At 42.6% G+C, this 26938-nt stretch overlaps 2 protein-coding genes across 6 annotated transcripts in view; one reads left to right on the top strand and one right to left on the bottom strand.

Annotated features, from left to right (window-relative positions):
- RAP1GDS1 (Rap1 GTPase-GDP dissociation stimulator 1) overlaps positions 1-1223 on the top strand; it is a 150801-nt gene extending 149578 nt beyond the window's left edge. For all 5 annotated transcript variants that reach the window (XM_061582903.1, XM_061582905.1, XM_061582902.1 and 2 more), the window contains one exon: positions 479-1223. In XM_061582903.1, coding sequence (XP_061438887.1) covers positions 479-606 — 128 coding nt within the window. In that variant the 3' untranslated portion in view covers positions 607-1223. The remainder of the gene's footprint in view (positions 1-478) is intronic.
- A 1194-nt stretch (positions 1224-2417) lies between these two features.
- TSPAN5 (tetraspanin 5) overlaps positions 2418-26938 on the bottom strand; it is a 118019-nt gene continuing 93498 nt past the window's right edge. The window contains exons 3-8 of the mRNA XM_061582901.1: positions 18799-18945; positions 15778-15948; positions 14101-14226; positions 12257-12304; positions 12051-12167; positions 2418-10400 (exon numbers count right to left, since the gene is read on the bottom strand). Coding sequence (XP_061438885.1) covers positions 10335-10400; positions 12051-12167; positions 12257-12304; positions 14101-14226; positions 15778-15948; positions 18799-18945 — 675 coding nt within the window. The 3' untranslated portion in view covers positions 2418-10334. The remainder of the gene's footprint in view (positions 10401-12050; positions 12168-12256; positions 12305-14100; positions 14227-15777; positions 15949-18798; positions 18946-26938) is intronic.

Raw genomic sequence — 26938 nt, 5'->3', positions numbered from 1 at the left:
CCAGGCCTGGCCCCAGCTGAAGTTGAGGCCTTGGGAAAGGAGGCCATAGCAGCTCAAGGCAGTTGCTTTGTCTTGTGTAAGCGTTAGGAAATGTGTGTGTAAAAAAGGGGGGAAGTGTGTAAAAATGTAGAAACATACATATGGTTACCTATTTTTCATGCATGTACAAACTCATTCACTAGACCTCTCCCCCCCCCCAGTATCTATCCCGGCAAATTGCTGTACTAAATTAGATGCTATTTGCTTCCTGATGATAAGCAGAGCAAGGACAGCAGTGCTTGTGTGAAAAGATTCCCTAGATTTAAGATGTTTGATAAGTATCGTTTACTTACCCCTGCTACCTTTGCTTCTCTAGTGACCATGTTGTGCATTAACAGAGCCTCCGTTCATTGCAGCTTCCCCAGAAAGCCCAGACAAAAGAGCAGCTGTGCATATAAAGGCACAGCAGGAAAATAACTGTCTTCCTTCTGTTTGACAGAACTCCTTCACAAGGAAGTGCAGAGCCTGGCCTTTCTAGATGTTGTATCAAAACTCCGCAGCCATGAGAACAAAACGGTCGCCCAGCAGGCTTCCCTCACAGAGCAGAGACTCGCTGTAGAAAGCTGAGGAAGGGGCACCCCACTCCCACATAGCATCATGTCGTGGATTTCACCTTTCGTCCTGTCCTGCTGCTACTCCTGCTGTGTTTTCACCCCACTGTGTCACTTGTGCATGCATGTAACATTCCCACACTGATTGAACTGCTGTAGATACCTCTCCAAATCAGATTTCTTAAAAATCCCTAGCCAATTATCATAACATGGATACTATTTCTCTCTCTCTCTCTCTTTCTCACACACACACACGTGTCTCCTAGCCCTGTTAACTGTTCTACTTGTATTCTTGTTGCTTGAGCCACATAGTAGAATGTGCATGTTGTAGTCTTATAATAATGTAAAAAAGTGGTACTACATTGATGATGCCTCGCCTCATACCCCTAACCCCTTAACAAATATACTGCTAACTTAGGAACAAAAAACAAAACAGGCGTTGGCAAGACCAGACCGGACTACCAGAGGTTTCAGAGAAGGGGAGGGAAGCACCTATTTTTGGTGTCTTTTTAGCAACAAAACAAAAGAGATGAGTGAAGGAAGTCTTGCTGCTCATTCACTGGTCTTGCCTATTAATGTCAATCTCATGGTACCTAGAGGAAAACAAATAAACTCCAGTGCGCTCACACATTATCCTGTATGGTGTTCCTTTGTGTAGTGATTCATTTATCTGATATAGTGGTGGTTTGTTTTTTATTGCAGACGAAAAGAGGGAAAACCCTCAAAGTGCCTAGCCAGCAAACAGCCAAAAACTGAAGTGGTTTATTGCTGCCCTGGGCAGCCTGTCTTAAAATGATTATAGCTGAGAAGCTACCTACTTCACTAAGCCTGGTGCTGGTGTGATTAATGGTACAGCTGCAGTGAGTGGCACACCTTCAGCAGCTGTCATCTAGAACCGATACATGTACGGAACCATTCCCACAGCTCATGTGAGACTGTTCACAGCCTCAGATTACACACTACCTTTTTTGTTTTGCCTAAAAATAAAAAAGGACCACACCTCAAAAATAAGAGTCTACATCAGGGCTGGGGAACTGATGGCCCTCCCATTGTGGGTGTACTCCAGGAATGATGAGTTTTTTACTCCCAACAATATCAAGAGTCACAGATTCTCCATCATTGCTTTTCACCGTCAGGGGAAAGACAGATTAACCATTTACTGTGCTCTGCCCACAGAAAGAGACTAGTAGGAGCATTTTGAAACAAGATTTCCTGCTCCCCATGCACTTTTGAAGTGGTTCTGTCTCCTGGGATGACTATGTATTATAAGCCCTTGCAGAAAGGCCCCTTTGCAAAAGGTGAGCCCACCTGTCTCATTGCCCTGTCACAGCTCAGCTCACAGAATTGCTGTATTTAATCCTCATCCAGAGGAGCCAAGAACTGGGTAGGTAAGGCTGGAACTCTCTCTACCACCTCTTCAATAGTATGATTTATCCATCTTTATCCTCTACACAAGACAGGGTGTCATCTCCCCATCCACAGATGAACAAAATAAACACTGTTTTACCACCAATTCCCTATATAAATTCTCATTTAATCTGAGAGAAGGTGGCCTTGTGTCGTAACAGCAATCTACATTCTCCACAGGATGTTCTTGTAACAACCCCTGCAAAAAGAGGACATGCAAAGTATGTCATGGCATCAGAGGGGAGAGAAGAGATATTAAATGAAATGTAACACCGATAGGCACCTTTTGGCTAAAAAAAGTATACCTGAATCTGAAAGTTGGAGCAGCAAAATTTAGATTCTCAGAGTATATAGACAAGCACCCTGACCATAGTCAAATTCATCAAAGTGCACAAGATTCTACAACGCTTAATTGTAACAGATGTTTATTTTCCCAGTAACATTTTCTGAGCCTTTTTACATAACTGGTTTAGCTTTGAGCAGAACATTTTGGTACATCCGAGAGTGAAAAGTAGACCCAAAATGTCATTCAATTTTATTTATAAAACTGTAATTATACTAACAAATTGCATATAAAATGATTTACTTCAAGTAAAATACAGAATACTGCACAACTAGTAAAACTATGTTGTCCATCATACATGTATTAAAACATTCCTAAAAATTGCATCTATTTAAAAAAAAGGTACAAAGAGCATGATGAAGACCACTTTCAATACCTCAAAAACTAACACGATGAGGTTGTGTTAACTTCATGTAGAAGTCCAATTACATCCACTGGAATCCGCATGGGCTACGCTACACCATATATTCTGTTGTGAAGGGAAAATGACAAAATATATCCATTTCTACACCAAGCATGACCAAGTGGGAATGAGGCGGCACAATCTCAGTCAAACTGTACTGGCATGCAGTTCTGTTATAACAATACTTTCCATCATCAGTAAATGTAATTGGCTTTTTACAATCAATTTAGCAACTTACAAAACGTTCAATAAGGAAAATACATTCAAATAAAAAACCCCACAACACAACAGTAATTACAGTGAGTGCCCCTCATTGCAACGTGCAGTGGTTTAGGGAGAGTCACTTGGAAGTGAAGTCAGATTTTTAATGTTTGAAAATGAAGCAAAGTCATAGATCCCCATGCCAAATCTTCAAAGTTTTAAGTACGAAGATAACACCTTTGGTTCAAGTTCATCTTCCCTAGGCACATACTATGCAGTGAGACACTTACAGATGCAATTTACTTTTATCATCATTCATACTCTGTAAGACTGTACAGTGGTTTGGATACTTAGCTTTACAACAGTGCAATCCTACGTATACCTATTCAGAAGCAAGCCCCACCAAATTCAATGGTGCTTAATTGTATAGGATTGTAGCTGTGGGCAGTTAACTTTATCATGGATGTATGGGTCATACACACACTTGCATCTCTGCCATTCCCTACCAATTTTGCTTAAAGTACATTGCACTGATTGAAAGCCAAACCTGATGTTCTCACAAAGGTAAGGCAATCTGTGAGCACCCACATGGGAACCCAAAGCACACTGCTTCTCTTCCAAGGTATCGGCAAGCAATGAGGAGCGACATGAGACAAGGAAGCACTATCTTCCAGTGCTGAGTTTTCCCTCCATGGGAATGTTGTGGGAAGAATTCCTGTGGAGCAACATACATATGAAGTGACACCAAAATTGAAAATCAGACCAGATTGTATGGGAAAGATACAAGCAGGAGGTAGAAGAAGTGTATCCTGCTCACAGGTCAGCCCTGAAACACGTTGCACTGGATTTAGAAAAATCCAGTGTAACCTTTTCCACCTGTCTCCCCCCACGCAAATAAAACATGTTGACCTCCATGGAAGTGGTTGCGTTCAGACCACAAAAAGGAACATTCAAGAGTTGCATGTAGACATACCTCCCGCTGGCAGAGGTAAAAATTCTGATGCACATATATGCTTTAATTATACTGCATACAATGAAGACTGAGCACTGTAAGGGCAGTTGGCATTGAACTCCTGGAGACACCTAACGGCATGTGCCCTCTCAAGGCAAACTTCATTATTTCAGTGTGTGAGACTCAAGAGTCTCTCTTACAACAATGGGGTTTTTCTTCAGTCAGCACAACCTATCCTCAAAAACAAACATGCCTGCAGGGTCTTCTGCCCTTTGGGGCCCCATAGTTGGGCCAATGCAAGGTACAGGGGCTTCCTCTGCTTCTACCAAAACAAAAAACCACCATTGGCAGCTATTTCAGCATGTTGGACAGGAGCATTAAAAGGTGCAAAGGCATTAAGAAACAGTGGCAACCACAAAGGTATATATCCCCACCTGTTTTCCAGGAGAGCACTCCTAGTACTGTGCCATGTATACTCAGATGATACTGGGAAGAATGGAGAGAGCACGGTGTCTGTGGCCCTATTCAGGTCCACCCACATATTTCCTCAATTGTGCTTTGCAGTGGGCAAGCTGATGGCTCCATATTAGTTAGGCAGAGGAATCCACTCCAGCTTTCAGGCCAAACTTTCAAGTTGCTGAAGCACCTTGGACAGTTCCTTGAAAGCTTGGACTAAAACCCAGAGCAGATTCCATTGCCCCATTGACATCGAAGCCACCAGCCACCACTGGTGCTTTGCACTGTAGCCATTAGTGAGCAAGCATTTCAGGAGGGACCTCAATATTCCCATTCAAATGTTCTCTCTCTTCAGCTGTCTTTGGTAAGCGTGACAAGCAAAAATATTCATTTTCAGGACAGTACATTAGTACATGAAGCTCCTGTAGTTGCAACTGACTATATAATCACAACAGAAAGTGGGTAGTAAAAAGAGATTCAAAGCAGTTCTTGAACTAACAAAAAACGTGGCTGTTCTCACTAATTTTGCGAAGCTGCAGTTTTACCAGACAGACACTAGATGGCAACATATTAAAGCATTCCAGGCATGATCAGATATGTAAAGCTTTTAAATTTCAAATACACAGGCAAACTCATCTCATACATCCTCAGTATAAATACACATTAATGATGAATTGCAATCCTCATTGTGGATCAGATCATCTGCATGCTACTATTTACATTGCAAAAATTATTTACATGTCAGATAGAACCTACAAAGGCCAGGTTCCAAGTCTTAATTTCGTAACAACTTAAGCATCTTGCTGAAAGAAAGTAAGACTCTGCTCAGAAAACAGGAGGAGAATCAAAGCAAGGTTTCCACCGCTTCCCACTGGAAACATTAGAACTGGCACAGGAACCTCATATCAAGTTGAATCACTCAGAATTCAGTATTTCTAAAGTTATTTAAGAAAAGGTTTAGACTATAGCAATAAAGAAATTCCAAGGCAGGAGGTTGTACAGTGCAGAGAACACAATATGAATGCTGATCTACAATGTGGGAGGGCTCTAAAGGTAGCTTTTGACTTCATACAAGAGAATGAGCCACTGTCACTCCATAACTGTGATCACAACATTGTCCAGGAAATGTTGATGTGTATGTTTGTAAGAGCTAACTTAGCTAGCAGACAACACATTAACATGTGGTTTGTTAATCAGGTCTGTTTGATCTGGACATCACACAACAAACTTCCCAGATTTTCAGTGTTTAGAAGACGAGATTCATGCTTGCATTTCTATAGCAGGACTATTTTGCTTTTTTGTGTGAGCAAACAGAGGGGGGAAAGTAAGAAGAGATGAGTAGTGAAAAGCAGCTTGGACATTTGCCTCTAACATCCAAACATTCAGCCCCAAATGTGACACACAGAACTTTCAGAACTGATTTGGGAGGTTCAGACACTCCATGTGCAACATTTGTAGCTGAGCATTTGGACAACAGACACATGGTTTGGGCTATTTTAGGCCCCCAAATTCGTTCTCCCTTCTTTCACAGATACTTTTAAAACCCTGCCCTCAACAGATCCAAATCTCCTTCACCCTCCTTCACCCGCCTCCTCCACCCTTTCCCAAGAGAACAGGATGATAAAAAAAAGAGGCAAGGCTGCAACAATCATAAAGGGAGAAAATAAATCTGCCGAGCATGCTACAGCGGAAGGCATAACTGCCCATGCTTTCCCTATTCCACTTGCCATTCTGCTTTTGGTCCTAGTTAACCTGTCTTCCTTTCCTTCCTGATATGCATACTTCTACTTTGAAAACATCAAGTGATATGATACAGATATTTACTGATACGTAAGATTTTTGCACGAGATTAGTTTCTTCTTGCAGACAAGTTTGCACACACTGTTTAAGGTAAGAATATATGCTCCTGAGCAATGGTGCAGAGGAGGAAGGCAGCTCTAGAGCCTTTTTCAGAGCAATGACATCTGCCTAAGCGCCAAGGTAATTGACAAACCCGCATTGTTCTGGCTAATGAGTCAGGTGCTAAATGAGACTTCAAACTCATTGTCAGATTAGCATAGAGGGCAGATAATGAGGAAAGCAATGAAGCAGAGGCTGGATACTTCTCTCTCTCTCTCTCTCTCTCTCTCTCTCTCTCTGTGTGTGTGTGTGTGTGTGTGTGTATGTGTGGTTCCTCGTTCGCTAGGCATCTAAATCAATGTGACTCCTTTGCAAGATTGTTTGCTCCTCTAAGTGAAACAGTTGTGGGAGACCTTTGACCCCCCAGATGCTGCTGAACTCCCATCATCCCTGGCCTTTGGCCATGCTTGCTGGGGCTGATAGGAGTTGTAGCTCAACAACATCTGGAGGACCAAAGGCTCCCTACACCAGTTTTTTAAAGCTAAAGGAATATCTTTTGTTAAAGCTCTGTGTGTTTCACAAGTGGAGACCATGCAGTCAAAAGTAAGCACCACCAAGCTGGGAAGTTCTTACCTTCATAGTAAGCATAGGATTGCAGTCATGCTGATCCTGAATTGGGTACTATGCTATGTAATGCTGCTCTTTGGTGTGGGTGTATACCAGAATACAGGTACCTGCAATGAGGCTCCTCTTGTGAGCATGGCTAAGAAGGCTGTCACAATGAGCTCCTACACTTCAACATTTATTGCTATACCACTCCTCCTGAGCCTTCTAAAACTCATGCAGAAATGGAAAAAAGGTCCAGGAATGAGTCCACACTGACAGTTTAAAACACACCTTACAAACAGATCACAACATTCAGAAATTGCCAAAGACAATTTGTTAGCAGCTGGCAGGCGCTTGTTTTTCAGCCTAATAAGTGAGCTGTGAAATTCCCTCTATGCACATTTTATAGCATCCTATTGTTTCAGCCGAGGCCTGGTGGTAATTCAATTGCAATTGCATTCATGGACTCTTGGCGGGGGGGGGCAATAGGTCTACATTTGATACTGTATGGAATGCATGCTTGAATGAGCATAAGAGAATGAGTTGGAAAGTTCTTCCGAACAGCTCCCTTAATTTAGAAGCAAATGCATGATCCTTAAAACCTATAAAATCTTAATGAGCTATTCACCAGGGTTGTAAAAGCTGGAGCAACACACACCAAACAGCAAAAGGAATCTAAACCATTTAGCTATTTCCAACAGGGTTACAGTGCACTGGAAATTAAAAAGGGGGGTTATTAAAATTTCTCAAGTTTCCTCCAGGAGCTAGAGATGCACACACTGCATGCACACAACATTATCTAGGTCTATTCTCCTCTGGGACCAACAAGACAACTCCTCTTTATGCCAAACAACCAGTCAGATATTCCAAGCCTTGGCATTTACCAAAAGTCTGATATTATAAGCTTCACCACATGGTGACAGCACATTAACAAGAAAGCTTTACCACTGTGACACGGAAGAGTCACCCAAACACACCCCTCCACCAGTTACAAATGATTGCACAAGTCCACTCTCAGCAAGGGGGTTGGGGTGGGGAAGAGTGAAGGTAAGGAGCAAAACAAGGCAGGAGTCAGTCATGACAAAGCCGTAGATCAGCCTTCACCAGCTGTGCTGGCTGGGGCTGAAGGGAGTTGTAGTCCAAAATATCTGGAGGGCACCAGGTTCGCAAAGGCTACAGATGTTAAAGCAGAAAAATCTTCCTCAGAAACTTAAAATCGCAGCAGAAGCAATAAGGAATGTTTCTTCAACATACTCATTGTTACACACAATGTGTCAATGTCTTTCTTGGATGCCTGGCCTTATTTCTGAAACACATGGGCTCCTGAGCTCTTCAAACCCTGAAGCGAAGTCAGAATTTTGCCATTTTTGCTCATGCTATATTGTTCTTCTGCTTCTCCAGGACGAAAGGTTATGTTCCCTTCCCTTCAGCAACTCCCTTCCACAATGATAAAGATATAACAAAGGTTCACTGAACTATGCAGTCCATGAGAACAGACTGAATATATACTACTTGCAGGGGTGCTGCAGTTGCAGATGACCTCAGGAGCCCATCAGTGCCCAATATTCAGGCAATCAGGTCACATTGGGTCTCTTAAGAATGAGGTATACCAAGAGTATTTGGAATGCTTAACTCTTTAAAAGGGACAGAGAACCTGTGTTTGCCAGAGTCCCTTCAGCCCCAGTCAGCATGGCCAATGGTCAGGGAGTTGTAGGTCATAAGTTCCTTAATCTGTGCTTTAAACAGTGGTACAAAATGGCTGCTTTTCTGGAAGTCATAAGATTAGGCTATCAACCACCCACTAAAATAAAGAGGTGGTTTGTATAAAGACACAGTTTATTTTGAATATACTTCAGTTTTCCTTCTCAAATTAGGGCGTCTAAACAACAATTACCATAGTTATCTGGATTTTTTCCCCTTGCTTCACTCCATCTTAAAACACGTCACACACTGAAGAGACCTCAGTTGTTCTCCCCTAAATGAAACAGGGTTAAACCAAATACCATCTCCTTAATAAGAAATGCTAAATCTAATTATTTCATAGAAGGCACCATGAACTTTTTGTACTCTTCATTGCTATTTAAATCTAAATCACGTTAATCAAGAAGCCAGTCTTTAAGCCAGTCTCAATGGTCTCTTACATGCAAAAAAAAAAATCAACATATTTAGGATCACAATTCTAGAGGGAGTTTTTGTGTTGTGCTTTTTCCAAAGTCCTACTGTTTTCACTTGCTTCAAAAATGTGACCCGTGAATTTAATGATTACTTTACACTTCTTTATAGCCTTTTGAATTCTGTTAAATAAAGCATTTCTATTTCACTCACAGAGAGAGAGAGAGATTTTAAATAAGATTGTGCAAGTGGTCTACAGGAGCAGCTGAACAGAAGTGAAGCCATGTCTCTCACTGCAAAATGAAACCTATGAATTGTCCTATCATTTAATCTACTTTACACTAATAAATAAGCAAGTTGAAATCGGAAGCCTGCTCAAAAACACAGATGCCCAAACAAGTCACACTGAATAGATTCCTAAGGATTATTATAGCAACCACATGCAAAATAAAAATAAAAATGGAGAGTAGCGAACAAGCCACCTGCAGAGGGGTTCAAGGGGCCATCTTGTACATCTGTCCAGCCGTGTCAAACGCTGGAACAAGGATACCAAAACTTATTCCACAGATTTCATCATTTTACTCATGAAATTTGGTACACTGTGGGGCCTTTTTTCTTCTAAGTTCACCACACTTCTCATTCTCTTCATGAAAAAGTTCCCCTGAAACTTGGTCATACAGCCATCTTACATTACAGGTTGCCAACTAAATGGTGAAGAAGGACCGTAACTACACATTCCCCCTTAAATTTATAAAGATGTCAAATTTAATTCCCTTCTCTCTCCCCCACCCCCGTGTTCCCTGGTCCTCCCACGTGAAATAAAGTTGAAAGAAGCTGAGAGACAATTAAAAACAGTTGGTCCCAAAGAGAGGGCGCTACAGAACAGATCTTGAAGCTCCCTGTGGAAGCTGGGATCATTTTCTGCCAGTAAGCAAAAGAGCCAAGAAGTGGTTTTCTGTTTAATGGGTTCTCTTCCTGGAGGAGTGCCAGGTCTCTGTCTGATGAAATGGCACCTCACTCTTTTTACTGTGCACTGATGAGAGAAATTACCTCATGTTTGGCAGCTACAGACAGGTTTGTGACATGGAGAATGAAGAGCGCACCCAGTAAAGTATGCATCAATTGAGGTCTCACTGACACAGACCATTTACCACAAAAAAGAGCACCCACCAGTTAGTCAAGGGTACAGTGGGGAGTCATGTCTCAACACAGTTCAAACTGGAGCTTTCAAAAGCTTTCGTCGGCCAACAGGTGGCTGGAGCTGTTCCCTCTAGAATAAACAAAAGTCTAAGGCAGTTCCAACCATGTGGGTACTCAAGACTTCCCTGTCACTCATTCCCATCTAGCCTGGTGGCCACGTGACACACTAGAGCTTTCCCAAGAGTGGAGGTTGGCCAGTGCCTTGTGCCACTTGTGTCAGCAAGTTTACCAGCTGGCTCTGACGGCTTCGATATCACTAACCAGGTTCTGAGCCAAGCAGATTCCAAATATCTGGAAGACATGAGATGCAAGGGTTAGCTAGAACTAGGCTTCAATGGCAGACACTTGCTTGGGCCAATGTATGCACACAAGAAATGTAACCTTGTTTAGGCAAAATGGTGGCCCATTTTTAATCTGGAGCAGAACTGTCCTGGAGTAAGAACATAAACATGCCCTGCTGGACCAGGCCAGTGGCCCATCTAGCCCAGCATGCTGTTCTTACCATGGCCAACCAAAAGCCTTTGAGAAGCCCACAAGCAGGACATGAGTGCAGCAGCACACTCCTAATCAGGATCCCTAGCAACTGGTATTCAAAGGCATACTACCTGTGAGGTAATATAGCCATTCCACTGGAGGTAAATATAGCCCTCGTGACTAGTAACCAATGATAGCTTTACTCTCCATGAATTTTGCTAATCCCCTTTTACATCACTACTTCTTGTGGAAGCCAATTCCAGAGTTTAATTATGTGCTGTGTGAAGAAGCACTTCCTTTCCTCTGTCCTGAATCTCCCACCTTTCCACTTGAGTGGATGTCCCTGAGTTCTAGTGTTATAACACAGGAAGAAAAAACTTTCCCTATCCACTTTCTAGACACCAAGCATCATTTTATAGACCTATATCATGTACTCTCTTCCTCACCTTATTCTCTCAATTGAAAATTCCCAAACACTGTAGAATATGGATTATTGTCAGATATTGTGACACAGAAACAATATACAAGACAGTCTTGGGAGGGGGTTCAGTGGGGGGCACAATGAGCTGTAGGGGAAGAGGGGCTTTGGGATGCAGATGCAGATGGCCTTTTCAATCATTTGTCCAGTATCCAGGAAAGGATATTATGGCAGAATTTTATAGGCCTTTCCAGAACATTCCAAATACCCAGCATGGAGAGGTTTTCTAACAGCTATGGAAGCCAGAAGACCCAGAATAGGGATGCAAGTTGACATTCCTCAGAGATGTCAGTCTTGTTCAGGTTACTCCAGAAAGATAGCCCTGCTATCCTTGGAGAGTTACAAGCAGCAAGTGGGAACCCTCATATTTTGTGTCAAAAACTCAGCCTAGATGAACCATGTGGGATTGAAGGCAATGAAATACAGGACACCTTGTTGGTATTTTAAGAGGGACACCGTATTACTTAAGTGCTTACACACACAGATTCAACACCCATTTTTGCTTTGAGGCCAGGGTGGGGAACCTCTGACCAGGGGCCAGATGTGGCCCTCCAGGCCTCTCTATATGGCCCTCGGAACTTTTCCTGGGCCACACTCCTCACTGGCCCTGCTTTGCTGCTCCGCTCGCTCCTCAAGTGTTTCTACCTGACTGGAATGAGTCCTTGACTTTAATAATGTCTCTTGCTTGTCCAGATAGAGGTGTCTCTCAGCCTAACCTACCTTGTTGTGAGAATAAAATGGGGAGAGGGAGAGCTACGTATGCCACCTTGAGCTCCTTGGTGGAAAGGTGGGGTAGAAGTGTAATTAATACATGTGTTGCTCCTCCCATTTTTGCCTGTGGACCCTCTCAACCCTGGCAAGCGGCCCCCAGAAAGCTGCCCAGGAGATAATGCAGCCCTTGGACTGACAAAGGTCCCTATGCCTGTTCTATGTTCTTTCCCGGGTTCTTCTCATTCTATTCTGCCTCTTAAAATGACAAGCTGGCCTACCTGCAGTAATGCAATCCCAATGAATATGCCAGCCACTATAGTGAGGTTGTCCTGCAGCCATTTCTCAAACTGGGGGACGCAGCCTTTCGTGTAGATAACAACCTGTTGGTCAACTTCCTGGAAGGAACCACAAAAAATAAAAGCTTGCAACATGTCCCTTTGGCTTTCACCTTCTTTTCCATCCTCTCTCACACCGGGACACTTACTGGTTTTTGCCTGGCGTCGTAGCCACACTGTGTATTAATGACATCTTCCTAAAAATGAAAATAGAAAAATGCTTCAGTAAATTTCTCTCTTCATCTTGCCAAATGTCCATGGGCTAAAAGCAGGCGCGGGAAACCTATGGCCCTCTGGATGTTGTTAAGACTCTCATCTCCCATCAGCCTCCAGCTAGCATGGCCTGTGCTCAGGGATGATGGGAATTGCAGTCCAGGTCACTATCCCGAGCTACAAAATTGCTCTTTTCACTTTTTCCTACCTAAATGTTTTCCACTCAAAATGCTCCTCTTTCACCCCACCCTTTTGATAAACAACAAAGGGTTATGGCCAAACTATATTGTGTGCTTAATACACAGCAGGCAGCTATGCATCTTGTTTTGCCTTAACTAATTACTGGCCTAGGGGAGCCCAATTCTTACTGTAAAGGCAACATGTGAAGCAGGAGGCTTATCTCATAAATCCCACCCACCCCCATGGTTGGAATGGAGAGGTACCATTATCATCACACAGCTAGGAGCCTTAGAAAAAAAGTCAGCATTGGCACCAATGGGAACTTTTCCCCCTAAGGCTCCTACCCTTGTGAGAGGTGGGGATAGATGAGCACTGACGTTTCCTGTTGAATGCACTTGGGAAAGAGGAGATAAGCCTCCCCTCCCTGCTGCTGCCTTCCTGATAAAGGTCATCCTCCTTCTCTGCCTGTAATTAAGAAAAAAAAACAAGGTACATAGCTGCATGCTACGTATTAAGCATTTGGCTCTTAGTTCTCACTGAGGTGGTCAACCAGTGGCTGTGCTGCACCACTTCAAACAGCAGATGGGGCCTCACATGACTCACTGCCTCTCCATACCAAATTCCATGCACACAGTCCAGATGTGTTAGAAGGCCGAAGCATTCAGTCATGGGATTCTGAAGCCCAAACACAGGTTGACCATCTAAATGAGAATTAGGCCTTGTTAGCAGATTTGACTTGAATAAAGCAGACAGAGTCTACAGAGAAAAGAAACTGATAATATTTTACTGAGGGAAACTGAAGAAGAAGAGGGTATAAATTGAGAAGAAATAATAAGAAAAGTTGTCTTTCTGAAGCCAGTAGCTTTTTTCATACGAGGAAAACTCCCCCAGAACTATACAGACAATCAGAGTACAAGTTACTCAGAAGGGATCATACCACTCTTCACTTGTAGCTAGGCAACACCTCCTCCACCACCACCTCCCTCTTGATTAATTGGCTGTCAATGGAATTAACCCTTAGATTACTAACTGAATGATCCCTACTATTGTATTTCCAACAGGCCTAAGAGTTCACCTTTCAACCTACTGCAGCTGATGTATTTTTAAAGGTACATCTCATCTCTCTGATTTGTAAATTAGAGCCCTAATCTTAATCTTAATACAAAAATGTGTCCAGTTCAGTAGCTGCATTTTACCAGGGCTTAATGATGGACATCCAAGCATACCAAGTTAACTAGTTTATAGAACAGTCTCTCTATAATTAGCATCTGCATCACCTCTTTTCCCCACTGTGTGTGTTACTCATCTAGTACAATTAGACAACCAGATTGGCAAATGCAATCTATTATAGATGCAAGTAGCATGGCAAGGAAAAACATAAGTCACACAGGAGATACCTCAGGAAGATGAAAGGTGCATTGACAGGCATGGAATATCCTATGTAAAGCTTTTGCGCATGTTTTGAGCAAGCAGCAAGAAAGGGGTCAATTAAAGAAGAATAACACACATTCACACAAAGCTCCGTTAGCATAAGAGGCAACCTCCTGTTGCATGCAGCAGCCTTTTCTGAGGAACAGCAGCCCTGCCAGGTCCAACTTACAGCAGGATCTTTAGTGCAGCAGGAAAAGGGCACCCCGCAGCGCTCACGGCTAGCATTGGAGTCTGTGCAGTTGAAATAAATGTTGAGGTTCCAGTCATCTGCTCCAAAGGCCCCACAGCATTGCCACTAGAGCAAAAAGGGGACAGAGGGGGGAGAGCCAACCATTATTACAGGCAGAATTAGCACTATTACCAGATCTCTCTGCTGTTCTACTGGAGAAAGAAAAATATATTATTACAGCTGTTAAGACACCAGCCAAAAACGGCCAGTGGATTTGCATGCTACCACTCCAGGCAACATTACTTCAAGTTTTTTCTGTGTTGGAAAAACATGCAGAAGCATTGGGTGTTTGTTATCATACGTGTCCTTTCATCCTCAACAATCCCAAAAAACTAAACAAGCACAAAACTCCTTGAAGAAATTGTATGTGCAGAAATAGACCGGATGGATTGGGCAAACACACTTTTTGGATGTTCATGACAACACAGAGGAAATATACCAATCCATGTGACAAGCTGCCACACACAACCAAGTAGCCACATAGAGAAGCAAGGTATTTAATGCAACCCGCCATGGTGATTTCATGTGCACCAGGCTGAAAACCAAGTCTATGTACTACCTCCTCCATCACCTTTACTGTAAAAAGCGAGCCAAAATAATATACACTTCTGATGTTTATGATATATAAATAAAAAGCTAGACTCTATAAGGCCTCCAGGTGCAAAGGTATTTCAGTTTACCCATCTTAAACAGGATGTTTTCAACTACATGTTAACAGAGTTTCATTTTGCCTTTCCTTCCTAACAAGTTCAGCAACAGACTAGCTTATTCTAACCCTGTCCATGGACAAAATCACCTTCTGTGTCTGCAAACATATCAAAGCTTTGCCCTTTTCATCCAGTCATGAAAACAGGGACAACATGAATTCACCTGAAGCCAAGTGACAGCATTAATTCACTTAATTCAATTATAACCAAGAACAAGAAATTGCCATAAAGACTAGAAATAACGGCTGTATCCAACAAAGTCATTCCATTTGTCAAGAACTTTCGCTTGCACAGTGGAACTTCCCCTCCCTTTCCTCTCTCTGCACCCCTCTATTCTAGGGTTTCCCCAACCCTGCCAAGCAGATTTGGGTGGGCGCACGACGGGAGGATGGGGAGAGGAAGTTCCATTGCTCAAGAAAAACCCCTTGCACCAATAGGCCAACTTTGTTGAATACATCTCAAAATATTTTCTAATAAATATCAGAGCTTGGAAAAGTTACTTTTTTGAACTACAACTCCCATCAGCCCCAGCCAGCATGGCCACTGGATTGGTCTGATGGGAGTTGTAGTTCAAAAAAGTAACTTTTCCAAGCTCTGATAAATATAGCTAATTACTCTACTGCTAAAGTTGCAATAATAAACTCAATAGGGAACATACTTAGAACCATTCTGTAAAACATCTTTCTGTTTGTCTGATCCTTTAAGAAATAAAGAAGAGAGGACTGAAAAGCAAAGAGTGGATGGGGGAAGGAGCCTTTTGAAAAGGGGCAGGGAACCTGTGGTCCTCCAACTCCCATCAGCCCCAGCCAACATGGCCAATGGTTGAGGATGATGGGAGTTGTAGTCCAGCAACATCTGGAGGGCAAAGAGTTCCACGCATCTGCCTTAAAGCAAGCAAGAAAGCACTTACATATTCTTGTGTAAAGTCTATGAGGTTCTGCAAATCAATGTCATCTCTGTATGCTCGGATGTTGTTGTTGATAAAGAAATACAGCTGGTCTTTGATCCAGTCTTTGAAAACAAATGCCAGAACACCAGCCGTAAGTTCCAGGAAGAAGATGATTCCTAGAAATACTGAGAACTGCAAAGAAGAAAAGGAGCATTTTAGTGAAGCCATTTTTTTTAGGTCTTTGGTTATTTGGGTTTTAGATCTGACATGGAAGCCAACACACTGCCAAGTGAGCACCCAAGGACAGAGCACCATGGCTGCTCTGCTGCTATACAATGCCATGTGTGCTGATCATTTACACAAGGTATCACAACTGGGATGGTTGGGAACACTATTCTGGGATCAGACTTTACCCCTAGGTAGTAGGAGAGCTGTGTGTATGCTATGATTCCACAGAAACCTCACAGAATGTGGCACTGGCTGTGCAATTCAGCTTCCCAAGAACCTTACGGTGATATCCAATATTAGTCATACTCTAAGTAGGCCCACTGAAATCCATGGACTCAAGTAGCTTAAGTCCACTGATTTCAAAGGGTCTACCCCAAGGATGCTTAGTTGGCTATCACCCTCAGTTTTCTTTTTGCAGAAATTTGCAGCTTCCAAGCCCTTATGGCTGCAAAGATGTGCTTAAAAGTGTGCAGCCACTGTCTGCTAGTATCTCCAAAGCCAGAAGGGGATGGCTCAGTAAGTTTTCAAATGATCAAAAGAAAGGCCTTAGAGCTTTTGATGTAATGCAATGGGAAAGAAAACTGCAAACCAAAATTCTGCAAAGTAAGGGAAAACCATGTTAATCTGCACAATTGATTCAGGGGGTAGAATTCAGGTCCTAATATAGTAGGATTTTGGGGGGTGGGAGCATATGAGGCCATAACAGAAAAATCACAGGATTGTTTCATAGAACAGGAAAATATATTTCCACAGAACATCAGCCACATGTTTTCTGTAACATATGAAGGGGAGAGTTCCATATGTGTGCAAACGTGCACCTAAGATCCTCAGCCAGCTGATGCCCAGATAATCATGAAGTTGAGGTCTGGCCCAGAAAGCATTCTAAAGCAGGGGTGCAGAACATCTGGCCTTTCAGATCTTTTTGGACTCCAACTCTCATCAGCCCTAGCCAGCATGGACAATGGTCAAGAATGATGGGAGCTGGAGTCTAGCAACACCTGGAGAACCAGATGTTTCCATTCCCTCTTCTAAAGGCTCTCACTACAGAGCCAACCAAGTCAACACAAATATATGCTCCGATGGCAGTAAATTGTGAAGCTGCCTTTGTTATTAATTTTTTTCCTAGGATGCTAAGACTTTTGCTTTGTGCCTTAATAAAACTTGGATAATTATTTACTATTAGTAAACTGTTTGAATACTAGAGCTGAAGTGGACCAAAAGACCACTGGGCCTGCCTTTCCAGAGACACAAGCAGCCACATACATGGATCAACCTACAGAGTGCGGATCTGAGTTAACTTAAATTAAAAAATACCTAGAAAGCAGGTATTTTTAGATGACTCAAGCAAAGGCACCAAGTGTTCACCTTTCACACTCAGACTCAATAAAAGAGGACTACACAAATTCATGTTGGATAAGGCTATCAATGTTTATTAGCCACAATGGCTGTGTTTTCCCTCCACTGCCATAGGTAGTATGTCTCTGAATTACAGTTGCTGGGAATCGCAACTAGGGAGCAAGCCGTTGCACTCAGGCCCTCCTTGAGGGCTTCCCATGGGCTTCTGCTTGGCCACTGTGAGAACAGGGCCTTTAGTCTGATCCAGCAGGGCTATTACATTCTTAATCGAAAGACCAACCTTTCCAACAAGTCTTCCCAAGGCTACAGTAAACTAGGGTGTAAATCCCATCACACTGCAAAGGAAATATACAGTATGGTTGGATAATTTATTGTCTGCGAGAGCTGTAATCTGGCAAGGAGGTTGGAAACTTTATAACTACCATAGCTCCATTGCAGAGTTACAGTTCTCAGGATTCCATGGGGAGAAGGAATGAGTATTAAACAAGTTTAAATAATAACCAGAAATAGGACCATAGGAATTGGGCAGACAACAGTAACACATGTGCATTCACAAAATCAGGCTGGAGATAGAGGAAGAAGAAAGAAGGCTAAATGTCTTCATAGGTTTGGTTCAATAACTGTGGATTACATGAGGACTTCCAATTACCAATACAGATGATTCTGCCTTCGAGCAGAAGATTAATCTTCTTGGCCCTTCAAGCCTAAGAGGGTACTATAGTATTCTCACTTTCAACAAGCCGATAATTGGTACTACATGTATGGCCTTATTAATGACAACAGGTGGAATTCAATGCTACTCCTACTCAGAGCAGACCCAATGAAGTTAATAGACATGACTCACTTAGGTTCATGAATTTCAATGGCTCTATTCTGAGTAGGACTTAGTTCAATACAACCCACTGGCCATGTTCACACATCATGACAAGCCATGGGTGCTGACATATCATGGTTTATTGAGATCAATTACAAGCATCAACCTATAAACCAACAATAAACAATGGTTTAAGCCTGGTAGCAATCATGGCTCATTAAGGAGCAGCAAACCCTGATTCTACGTTGGGAGGTAAGGGAAAGTCAAACTTAATTACAGTTCCTTTGTTTGTTTCTCCTCCCCGAGGAGTGAAGCAGGAACAATCAGGCAGTATGCACCAACACACTGCTCAATCCCAATAAACCATTATAAGCCAGCATCCCTAGTTTATCATGACATGTGAATGTAGCCAAAACACACTGAATAAATTAATACAAAAACTTGAAGGTGAATCCTCAAAAGGACTAAAACAATTTTACAGGATACTTTATTTGTGTACAAAAATTATCCTTTTTAAAGAAAAAGTTTGAAAGGAAAAAAAAGGCAGGTTCTAGTGCATCAATGTCAAAGCTCAACACCTAATGAAATCAGCCAAGGGTTCCTTCAAGCAAGAGATGGCTACAATGATTGTGCCGGCTACTTACAAACTTGAGAAGAAAGGTGTTCTCCCGCAGAGCTCCAATGCATCCTGCAAACCCCAAAATGAACATCACTCCTCCTACCACAAGGAAAAGCCAAACTGGATCAAAGCCTCCCAAGTCAGTGATGGAGGAGATGTTGGACAGCACTCCCTGGAATGGGATGGGGGTGGGGGAGGAGATCGGAGAGAAGATAAACAATACCAAAAGATGACAGTTGTATCCAGTTTACACTGTGTCTGCACTATAGCTTTACATTTTAACAAAAAGAGAGACAAAAACAGACACTAAAATTTTGCATTTATTTCCAGAAGCATTTGATATGATTTTGTGCAAAAGTGGCATTTCCTGTCCATTCTTTGCCTGCACTGAAAAGCCGCCACACAAATGCAATCAGGCACACAGCCACATCCTGTGTGAGGGAGTCACAGGACACATCACTCAGCACACAGGTTTGTCAAGAGGTTGGAGGAGCATTAATGGGGAAGGAGAGAAACTAGGGAATTGGTTAGGTTTGAAGTGCACAGGACTAGGGCTGTTGGCTAATTAAGACACTTAGCGGATTAATCATCTGCCCTTCAGCCCATTCACTAGTTACATTTTAATAAGTTTGTATGTGTTACAAAACCTTCATGAAACTGCCTTTCCTGGCATTTTGAAGTGTAAAACTGCTTCTAGTTTAATGGGGAAGCTACAACACAGCCAGTTCATATGTAGCAGTACACCAGCCTTCCTCAACCTGGTGCCTTCCAAATATTGGTTGGACTGCAACTCTCATCATCCCTGACCATTGCCCATGCTGGCTGGGGTTGATGGGAATTGCCCAACAATGTCTAGAGGTTAGGGAGGCTGCTCTTAGTCATGGTTTAGGATTATTTCATGAGTCTCCACGAGCCCAAGCAAAGCGTTGGGATTACACTCTCCCCCCTCCTCCAACCACACAGCTGGGTTCATTTCCACTTTTACAGAATCTCAATGTAGCATTATGTAGGGACTATGGGTCCTGTTTAAAACAAATAGATAATTAACCAATCGAGTGGTTACTTAAGCAAGTCATCCTCATAATCTATGTTTAGAAACTGACCAGATTGTTTAAAGGAGAATCCCTGGTTAGTCTTTAACATTTTATTGTGAAATTGTACTCAACAGACATTCTTCTCCTAGCCACAGAGGAGGAAGAGGAAAGTAGGAATGGGTTAGCATTACATGTGAATGTAACCATTGTTAGAAGAAATGTTCTTTCATTCCACATTATATTCAGTCTTTCCTTCCACGCAGGGAGAGAGTGTAATTGACAAGGCTTGTACCAGTGGCTAAGGTTGGGCCAACTTGATGTGACTTAACATTCATTTGTAAAAGTTTCCAATTACCCAATTTGGAGGCACCTGAGTACATGCTTGCCTCACCATATGCAGGTGTTAAAAGGCTCCCAAGAGGACAGAAAATGGATGTGGTCACTGGCCACCATTTGGAGGGCCAAGGTCTGCAGTGGGGAGCCTGCTGTAGTCATGCAAGCTCCCTGCGAGAGTTTTGGATCCAGCAGGGCTCTAAATCACACATGCAACCTAAATAAGTACAGCAGGCTCCTCACTGCAGACCTTCTCTAACACAAAAAAACATAAAAACAAAATGAGCCCCTCTGCATCAGGCCAAAGGCCCATCACAATCCAGCATCCTGTTTTCACAGTGGCCAACCAGATGCCCATGGGAAGCCTGCAAGAAGAACCCAAAACAACAGAGCTCTCTCCACATGTGATTGCCAGCAAATGGTATCCAGAGATGTACTGCCTCTGGCAGTGGAGGGAGCGCATAACCATCATGACTAGCAGCCACTGATAGGTCTATCCTTGACCTCCACACACGCAAGGGTTATCTCATGAGGGCATAACACCTGAATAGGGCTCCTTGTTGCCAAAATAAGAACATAATGCTTAACTTTTTAAAAAAAATGAATAGGGAAGTGCTAGAGCCCAGCTACTTAATCCTACATTTATGGGTTCAAGCTACAAGGGAAGAAAGGCACTCTCCACAAGCTCGTTATCCCAGTTCAACACAGATGATGGTTAACTCCTAGGAAATGCCTTTTGACTCTGAGGAGCAAGAGCTAGAGAAGCAGGGGAAAGGGAATGGTGAGCTGTCCATTTGCCACGGCAATTTTGTTTTTTGTTCGAGCAAAATTTTTTATTTTCTTTTATTAACAATTATTTTGCTGTTGTTGCCTGCCTGCCAAGTACAAGAGCTTTTATGGAACTCCAGGCTTGAACCATCTCAGCTGCAGGACACACCTTCCAACGCTGTGATTCTATTTTGACAAAATCTTGTTTAATCAAAATATCACTGTTCCTTTAGAGCAAAGAAATGCAATACCTTTTTTTAAAAAAAGGTTATTTGAATTGCACCGCATGCAAGACTACCATGTTTGTATAAAAGTGTTCAGTGAGTGGGAGGAATATACTCTACTGAAATTATATATTCAGCATCCACCCTACCATTATTGCACATGCTGGCATTAGCCCAGGGATATTGGTGCTTCCCAAAAGACAAGAGAAATAGAATGAGTTTCCTGGCTAATCTCCAGCTCAGCTGTTTACAGTGTTCCTTCAGCCTCTTAACAAGGCTGCAACAGGACAAAACTCCAGGGGAGCTCTTTGACCTCCATATGCACTCCTGACAAAGTCTCAGTCAAAATTTGCTACAGGAGGGAAACTGACGGTGGGGGGAGAAGGGCAGAACCCCAGGAAGTGAAGAGCAAGCTAAATAAACTGACTCAAAGCTTCTTGTTTATGCTCGGGGCTTTCCTTTTCAAGCTATTATGATGTGGTCCTATCTGAATGCTGAGAGAGCTTATCATATATCCCAGCTCATATTTAAAAACAACAAAAGGGGAAAATGCCATATATGGGAGGAACAGACAGGGGACACTGCGCTCAACATCTAAGGCCCTCCTCCGAGTGCCATCCCATCGAGAAGCTCGGAGGGTGGTGACTAGAACCAGGGCCTTTTCTGTGGTGGCCCCCGAACTGTGGAACAGCCTCTCCGATGAGGTGCGCCTGGCGCCGATGCTATTATCTTTTTGGCGCCAGGTGAAAACCTTTTTATACTCCCAGGCATTTTAAAGTGTGTTTTAATGGCATTTTCATCATCATTTGTATTTTGGATGTTGTTTGGTTCTTTTATTGTTTGTTTGTTTTGTTTTCTTGATTTATTGTATTTATACATTGCTTGTTTTTTATCTTTTTGTACACCGCCCAGAGAGCCTTCGGGCTTAGGGCGGTATATAAATTAAATTAAATAAATAAATAAAATAAATAAATAACCAAAAAAAATTGGTTGGGGGAGGAGTAGAAATATCCTGAGTGGCTTTGAACAAGGGATCCTGGTAAAGTTTCTTCCAATTCTAGGGTTCTAAAGCTAGGGTTAAAATGGCAAGTGCATCAAAGGCCAGCACTAACCAACACCTTGGCAACCTTGAAATTAGGGTCCAGTACCCAGTAAGTCCTCATGCCATGGCGGTCTCTTTTCTTTTGGCAAGAGAAAAAGAGTAGCTCTCAATGTGCCCTTGGGTGATGTCCAGAATTGTAATGGGACTATTACCCATTTTGGTAGTTATGTGCTCTAATCGCTTCTACCCCATGAACGTTAACTGCTTTGGAGCTCATTGCCCAGTTTTAAGATGATATTTACATTAAATTGTGCACTGGTGGGAAGCTCTACAAGGGACCTATAGCCAGGATCACATGATGCTGGTAGTTCATATTGACATTACAAAGAGACTCATACTTCAAAGTTGGAATGATAAACACACCCATTGTTCAGTGGTCTGAAGATCTTGCTGCCCTTTCTACATTTGTGTGTATATCTTATAATAGTCAATCTCATTTAGATATCTATTTGGACATATGAACTGCCTATATTAATACATATGTTTAAATTACGATTGGTAGATTATTCTTATTGTTAGTGTGAGCTGTTGTTGTTTGTTCCTTTTTTCTTTCAGTTATATTTGCAATTATAACACAATAACAACAGCAATGGCAGCATACCCTTCCCTGCTCCACCCAGCAAAGATAAACAAATGAGTGGTGGTAGAAATGTGTTTTTAAGGTGTTTTGATATGAGTTGGATGTTTATAGCTGCAAAGCTGTAGAGCATGTGCCTCTTAAATAAATTGGAGGGGGAACACTCTCCTATACCAGATGAACATGATGGTTTCAGAAGCCAGGGGGCTCTTTGATAACATATAAAATAGTATTTAAGCAGTGGTAAAACAAATCAATTGCCTTCAAAGCAGATCTGAATGGAAGCACCACAAGTGAGGCTCTACCAAAGACATTGAGGGGGACTGCAACTAAGCTGGGTAAACGTGAGTCAGCAATACAAGTCTGTTATTCTTAAAATCTAGTTTATGACTATTACCATTAATATGTGGAGGATAATTATTCTAATTGTTTTTATGCTTGAAGTTATTTGCTTATCTTGGTACAACATTCATGACTATGAACAGAAAGATACAAGGCCAAAGAGCCATATGTGTTTTATAAAAAGCGGAACACTGCATAACTGGCTTGCAGCAGGGGGCAATCGAATGTGTTGATTTCAGTTTCTCATTTTCTCCAACTTAAGCTCAGATCCCTACATTTCTTTGTTGTTGTTATGTGCCTTCAAGCTGATTAGGACGTATGGCGACCCTAAGAATCAGCGGCATCCAATAGCATCTGTTATAAACCACCCATTCAGATCATCTACATTTCTTTATCAATCCGCAATTTTTTTAGCAAAAAGTCCGCATGAAAATTCATCAACGTTATTGTGCAAATTTCTCTTAATATACAGTAATACCTCAGTTAAGGAATCGTCCAGGAACAAAATTCCTAGCTTTGCTATGGATACTTTCAAGCCTGTGCCTTTGTTTTAAGGTGAAACTGAATAGCCTGTGTCTTGCTTAGCTATCAATAAAATGATATGGCTATGCCTTTACTAGGGTGAAACTGACCAGCATGTGTTTTTGTTTTGCATTAAAGAGATCTCTTGCTTTCTCCCAGGGCTGGGGAAGGAAGGATCCAATACGATTTGGAGGTAGGGAGTGGGTGGGTGCCAGGTAGGCACCCTTTAAAGCCTCTGTTGAAGCTGCCCCCACCATCTAAGAGTGGGTGTAGGAACCTATTCCTATTCTTTCCATGTTATTCCTACCTCTGGTACCAAAGTTTCTGTTAAAGAAGTATAATGTCCAGGAATGCATCTACTTTGTTAACTGAGGTATTACTGTACACATTTTTGCAAAGCAATTTCCTGTAATATAATACATTATGTAAGTTATTTTCACTTATATATGCATTTATATGCAGTTTACCCTAGTAATTTAGGTACACATTCCTTGGCTAAAGAACTGCTTTGCAAAATTCGGAGAAGTACAAATTTTGAAGGATAGCTGTGTTTCAGTCTGCATCTTGCTGAGGAAAGTGCAAATTAGGTAAGCTTGCCTTTAAATGCAAACTGAATCAAATTACTCCCCAATCCCTAGTTGCAACACAGCCAGTACTCAAGGTCCTGTTCCACAAAATAATGAGAACTTGCCCAAGGAGCAGAGGCACCATTGGGGGAGGCAAGGGGTTCAAGTCCCATGTCTTTTGTGCTAGGCTCCAGATCTCCCACTTTCATCTCCCTTTTTATTTTATTTTAAAAAAATAAATAAATAAACACAATGCTGGCATATGTTTTGGGGGTGGGCGTGAGTTGAGGGTTTTGGCTGGAATTCAAGGCTCTTCTCCATAACATGTGTCACCTTGGTTTAGCATTATATCTTAACAGGGCCAGCAGGCTGCCCAAGGTGACTCAGTAAGTTTCATGGCTAAGCAGACAACTGAACCTGTATCTCCGTTGCCCCAACTCAGCACCCTGCAGTAGCCCTCTTCAGTCATTCAGTACCAGTAGGTAACAAATGTGTGATGGGGCTGTCTAGAACACACTGGCTAGCCCTGCCTTCTTGACGCTGACTTACCATGGGACATGTCCCCCAGCCAATGCATGAGTGGCATGAGTCCAAGAGGGTCTATATGTAGTAATGTACACATGCAGGTCTCCCTCAGTGGGGATGGTAGTAGTATGCACTGGTATCTAGGGGGGAGGAGCTAGCTGGCATGTTCTAGAGCCAATATGGTGCGCTCCAGATGGTGTTGACTCCAGCTCCCATCAGTCCAAGCCGGCATAACCAAAGGTCCAGGGTGATGAGAGGAACATGTTGGCTCTCCCTCTGTTCTAGAGAGCTCCTTCGTGTGTTCTGTCCCAGTGTTCTGTACCGAATAACTGAAGAAGGATACTTTCTCTCTCTCACATTAAAGTAAGTGCTGTAGTTAAGGCACTTTCTCGCAAGAGCCTTTTCGTTCTATTGGCTGCTGCTGTTTTATATATTTGGTTTTAAATAGTAAGTCCTTTTGACTGACGTGTCGGGTAGGAATAAGCATCCACAACACCCATTAGTGACATGCATTTTCAGATCTTCAGACAAAACCTACTGGATGCAGGAGTGGCTCTTTGTTTTTGAAATGTGGGAAGCAGCGTTTTAAGAGCCAGTGAATAAGACCCTTTAAATAACTTCTGTTTCCCCAGCATAAGCTATGTTGGTTGACAGCAGGGTGAAATGTTGCATTGTGGCTATCAAAGAAGGGGGGGGCAGGCCCATTAAAAACCAACATGCCATCGTACTTCGGTTTCTTTTCAGGCTCTGCATATATTTATTAGTCAGGGTTCACTGGCCATACGGATGCATGGGAAAGTCTACCTACTATTCAGTGGAAAGAAAGCTACCATTACAGAGAATTAGGTTTCCAGCTTTCTTCTGGAGACCACCAATACTTTCTTCTTTGGGTTTTCAATTTAAGAAAATAACATTGTTTTCAGCTTCAGACTCCTCCTAAAGCTTCCCTAGATTACAGTAAGAATGGTGGGGAGAAAAGATTTTATGGCGCCTCTGTGAGATGAACAAGGGAAGAAACGTAGGGGAATGTACGTATAGCCTTTATGTTCTACTTCACAGGCCTTGCTGCTTCCGTTCCTAATTAACAGTCAACCAATCTTTTCATAAAAGGATTGCTGAATTCAACTGCACACATTTTTCTTTCCAGCATAAAACAGATCTAAAAAACCAACAACATTTAAAGGCCCAGGAAGATAAAAAGATATGGCAGCAAAAAGCATCAGAGTCAATACCAGGCAAGCTTCTCTGGGGCTTGCATTTGTTGAACTACAATTCCCATCGTCCCTCACCACTGGCCGTGCTGGGTAGAGCTGATGGGAGCCCAACAACACCTGGAGGGCCACAGGTTTCCCTAGCCCTGTGCTATGGCCAACCATCACCCTCTTCACTTCAGTAGGTGGGGGAACTCTGACATGGGCTTCTGAGGAAGATCTTAAAGTTCAGGCAGACTCACATAGATGGCAGCAGTGCCTTCAGGTACCTGGGTCCTAAGCTCTTTAGGGCTTTAAAATGGTAAGAACCAGCCCACTGAATCGTACCGGGAAACATACCACCAGCTACTGTAGCTGTTCCAAGGTTCAACTAGTCCCAGTTAGTAAACTGAGCTGCTATACTTTGTATTTACTGAGGTCTCCAAGGGCAAACCCAGGCATAGAACATTTCAGTCATCCAAACCAGAATGTTATCAGAGCACTGATAACTGAGGCTAGGCTCTGTCTAGGAGAGTTCATAGCTGGGTATACCAGCAGGAGCTGGTGAAAGGTGCTCAGAGCCACAGAAGCCACTAGGCCTTCCCAAGATAAGAGCAGATCAAACTGCAGCCCTTAGCCGCAAACCTGATCCTTTTGGGAAGTGTGCAACTATGTTCAGAAGAAGCTGAATTTCACTTACCAGCAGTACTCTGTCTTAGCTGAATTATCAGGGTGGACCATTCTAATAGGTCCTTGTGATGTTCCTATATTAATGTATATATGGTAAGTGTTGTTTTAGAAGATACATGGTAAGTGGAGTGAAAGAGGGGGAGTGAATGGGCAGTAGAATGCGAGATGATTGGCTGAGTGTTTAAAATGGCTGAATGTATAAAAGGAAGAGTGAGAGTGGAATCTGGGGGGGAGAAGAGAAAGAGTGGATTGCTTGGTGGGGTTTGCGAGAGTTGTTTGCCAGGAGAGCGTG

The sequence above is a fragment of the Rhineura floridana genome, chromosome 9 (genome assembly GCF_030035675.1).
Source record: "Rhineura floridana isolate rRhiFlo1 chromosome 9, rRhiFlo1.hap2, whole genome shotgun sequence".
In the NCBI taxonomy this organism is placed as follows: domain Eukaryota; kingdom Metazoa; phylum Chordata; class Lepidosauria; order Squamata; family Rhineuridae; genus Rhineura; species Rhineura floridana.
Note: the sequence above shows the minus strand (reverse complement) of the source record. Positions and strands in the feature narration are given on the sequence as shown.